Below are 4,236 nucleotides of genomic sequence, written 5' to 3'. Positions count from 1 at the left end.
AGCCTCCTCAGTCCTAGGATTACAGGCATGCACCACCACGGCCTGACTCTGTCGCCAGTCCAGAGTGCCCAAGGGCAGGGCCAGCATGGCATGTAGTACTGGGAATCGAACCCTGGTCCTTGCACTTGCCTAAGCAGGTGCTTAGTCTGCTGAGTTATCTCACTGGCCCTTAGATCAAACTCTTAAGAAATAAATCTTTTTTCCTATCCCATACCCTAAGCGAAACAATACTTAAAATGTCATAAAGCAAACGACCTATAAATTACATAAAAGAATTTGAATATGTAAAACCTGTGTGGAAGAATGAATTTTACTCAGCATCACCAGAATTTTAACTTAAATCTCTCAGTAACATTGACGGTAATTTCACTGGAATCCTCCTGGCACTGGTGCAGTAAGATTTAAAATAAAACTGAGAAAATCGGAAGGAATAAAGGATGCATTTGTATCGTGGGTGACCCTAACATTGGAAGGCCTTCTGCACGGGCTTGGGTTCTTCGCTATTGCATTTTAGAAATACCTCCCCAGAGGAGCTGACCCTTGCGTAGAGCACCAGGCATGCCAGGAATCACACGCTAACTTTCGCTCTTCAACAGGCTGGATGACAAAGGCCAGGTGGTTCGCATCAACTTCAACAACGCGACTCGGGACACGATCTTCGACGTCCCCGTGGAGCGCGTTCAGCCTTTCTATGCCTCTCTGAGGGAGTTTGTCGACCTCATGAACAGCAGAGAGTTCAAGTTCACCTTCAAGATGAACCCAGGTCAGTGCAGACCTTTTCCACAAAAGGGAAGAGCTGGAGGGGCTCCAGCGTGGCGCATGCGCAGTGAGGCGCGGAGCAGCGGGCTTGCGGAGCTCGGTGACCAGCTCGCTATGCTTAAGCAGCGGACTCCTGGCTCTGCCCCGGCCCTGTTGAGTTTTAGACACAAAAATACCTTTTCTAAAAGCTCGGGGAACCCTAAGCACTCCAAACTCTTAGGGTTTCCAACCCAAGTAATAAATACTTTCCGGACAAACTGCAGGCCAAGTGAATCTCAGGTCTGATACTAGTATCAGTATCTTCTTGCATTTTCTGTCCTCATAGCTCCTCAATGCAAGCCAAGGCTTGTACTTAATCACGCTATCCCAAACACCAAAGTGACGCTCACAATTCTCACCCTGAAATCGGTGCGGAATCTTCATGGAACGTACTGGATGTTTTTCTAGACTGTCTGTAGTGAAAGAAGCGCCACCAAAGTCGAGTCATCTTTCCTTTTCTATTTGCTTTAATTGGAAAGTTACATATACCTGTCAGATACATCCTGCTGTTTTGAAATATGTACATACTGAGGATGACGAAGGTGAGCTACTGAATATATGTATTGCCTCACATAATCATATTTTATGGTGAAAACATAAAATCTACTTCATTAACAATTTTGAACACAAATGAGTATGGTAGCTCATACCTATAACCCCAGTACTCTGGGAGGCTGAGGCAGGAAGATCACAAATTAAAGCCTAACATGGGTAATTTAGTGTTTTACTGACACCCTGTTTCAAAACTGAAAAAGAATATCTACAAGCACTAAAAACTGTAGCTCAGTGAAGGCCCTGAGATTAGGTATCAGCCCTAGAAAAGAAAAATTAAATACAATACATCATTATTAAATGCAGTTGCCCTGCTGCACGATATTTCTTAAACTTCAAGATTCTGCTGTCTATAATCTAAGGCAGTATTTCTTTCTGCTGTGATTTAGCCAAATGGATAATTCTTCTTACTTGTAATTGCTTGTATTTATTTTCCTTTTTCTTTTTTCTTTCCTTCTTTCTTCCTTAACAGTGTCTTGCTATATTGTCCAGCTGGTCTTGAACTCTTGGGCTCAAGCAATCCTCTAGTCTCAGGCTTGCAAGTGCATGGGATTACAGGTGTGCGTCACTGTGCCCAGCCAAATTTGTTCAGTTTTGGGGTTTGGAATGGGATTCATATATAGGGTGTTTCAGTGACTCTTCTCTCATTGCTGGGGCAAAATAGCCAACACCCAAAATTCAGAAAGGAAAGGCTGGCTCCAAGGCAGAGTGGCACATGGCAGAGGGCAGCAGCTCATGGTAGCAGAAAACAGCCAAGAGTGAAGGGAGGAGCAGCAGCCGAGGCAGCTTCAAGCCTCTCTCCCCTCCTTACATTTGTATGTAGATTATCTGCCCCAGGGTGGTGTAACACTCACTCCCATAATCCAACATTGGATCAAAAATGAACCACAAACTCCTGATCCCTGCCTGAGGCTTTGGGGGGACACCAATCACAAGCCATAACACAGGGTCTTGCTATACAGTTCAGGCTGGCCTCAGAGTCTCACAATTCTCTCACCTCTGCCTCCCAAGTGTATGCCACCACACCGAGCTAAAATTGCTTTTAATTGATGTTTTCCATAATAAAGTTTTACTAGAAATAGCCATGAATCCAGCATCCAGTGGACACAATGGACTGAGGCTAAGTGTGGCAGCATGTGAGATGAAAACAATATAGGAAAAACATACATGTATAATGGGAATCCAAGCCCATCCCTCAGCAGCAGCATCACTTTTGGGAAAATTCCTCAACTTGTGGAAGCCTCCATTTCCTTGTGTATGAAAAGTTGAGTTCGTATTTCCTCAGTATGGTTATGTGTTCTAAATGATACACATGAAATACAAGATAAGCAAGACTGTCATTGTCCCTAGAGGCATTTGAAGCCATTAAACTGGAAAGAAATATTCCCAGTGAGGAGTCAAGTGGCTATCAGTGTAAACAACATGAAAGTTTTGTCCCCTCACTGGTGTCCCCAGAAGCCCTGTCGGCCCTGCAGCTCGAGGTCACACGCCTAGGCCAGCTGCAAGCAGCTGTGTCCCAGTAAGCCTAATGCACTGCAGGGAGAGAGAGAGACAGAGAGTTAGTTTCTGATGCCAACTGAGCAGCACGGTGCCCTGTGTGCTCCATTTTCTCACTCTGTAGATCATTTCCACACAAAATATTCCAATATAGATCAGCAGTCCATAATAGTAGTGGGTTTTCTGTAGGACTGACAATGTCAGTTGTTGACTGGAGACTTTTACAGCTCAGCATATTCATATGCTTTACTTTTTATACCCCGTGTTTATACTTTTCTGCTGGATGGTTAAGACCAAGATGGTTAAGGCAAGACCTACATAAGAAGAAATGCAACTTTTGTATTTGACAAGGTCAGCCAAATCCCCTCAGGATTTATCCTGAGATCCTGTACCTCAGATTGTAGAACCTTGGTCAGTGTCAGCCATGTGGATGAGTCACGGCCATTGCTTGGCCAATGTGCTCTCTGTGAAAGCCTGAGAGAGTGTTTTCTCTCCATGTGACTCTCCTTAGGCACACTCTACATCATCCATCCCTTTCCTCTGTGGCCCCATAATCGCCTTGATCAGTAAATTTGGGACACCACTGAGCTACAGGATGTTACACTACAGGTTCTCTCACTGAAACGCAATCTCTCGCCTAGGCGACGTGATCACCTTTGACAACTGGCGCTTGCTGCATGGCCGGCGGGGCTACGAGGCAGGCAAGGAGATCACCCGCCACCTGGAGGGCGCCTACGCCGACTGGGACGTGATCCTGTCCCGGCTGCGCATCCTGAGGCAGAGCCTGAAGGACCCGCGCTGAAGCTCGGCCAGGTCCGGCGGGAGGGGCGGGCACGGGCCCTCACCGTCCCGGCTGCGTCCTCCCGCGCCGCCGCCCCCGTACACTTAACAGCCACACGCCTCGCGGGCGTAGCGCCTCCCTGCAGCCAGGCTCAGGGCCCCTTTGCGCAGGTGGCCTTGCGCTGTCTTCTCCAATAAAGCCCTTGCTTCCCTGCGGTGCGTGCGCTTTTTTTTTTTTTTTTGTCCATGTGAGTGTCTGCACGCTGAGGTACAGATAGCTTTTGTGTCAAAGGAAACGTGTCTCCAAGAACAGCTTTTCTTAAGTGAATCTATGGCTTCAGATAAAGCTTGTCCGCGCCTTTTCCCACAGCCACTACGGAAATTCCTCAAAAGATTAAAGACTGAAATTCCACTTGACCTGCCTCTCGCCTTCTAGGGTCTGCCCAAAGAAGCCAAAGGCACCGTGTTTCGTTGACCCGTGCACCCCGTGTGCCAGCCGCACAACTCACGACAGCGGTGTCCCAGCTGAGGCACTGCTCCTACGCGGTGGCGCTCTGGGCTGGGACCAAGGACAAACCTGAGCCATCCGCAAGATGAATGCACCTTGCA

General features: G+C 47.4%; 1 protein-coding gene across 1 annotated transcript in view; it reads left to right on the top strand.

Annotated features, from left to right (window-relative positions):
- Window positions 1-3,842, top strand: part of Bbox1 (gamma-butyrobetaine hydroxylase 1) — a 59,660-nt gene extending 55,818 nt beyond the window's left edge. The window contains exons 7-8 of the mRNA XM_004644124.2: window positions 597-763; window positions 3,489-3,842. Of these exons, the coding sequence (XP_004644181.1) occupies window positions 597-763; window positions 3,489-3,649 (328 nt within the window). The 3' untranslated portion in view covers window positions 3,650-3,842. The remainder of the gene's footprint in view (window positions 1-596; window positions 764-3,488) is intronic.
- The last annotated feature ends 394 nt before the right edge of the window (window positions 3,843-4,236 follow it).

The sequence above is a fragment of the Octodon degus genome, unplaced genomic scaffold (assembly GCF_000260255.1).
Source record: "Octodon degus isolate 3935 unplaced genomic scaffold, OctDeg1.0 scaffold00193, whole genome shotgun sequence".
NCBI classification, from domain to species: domain Eukaryota; kingdom Metazoa; phylum Chordata; class Mammalia; order Rodentia; family Octodontidae; genus Octodon; species Octodon degus.
The sequence above is the reverse complement of the archived record's forward strand: the minus strand, read 5'-3'. Positions and strand labels throughout refer to the sequence as shown.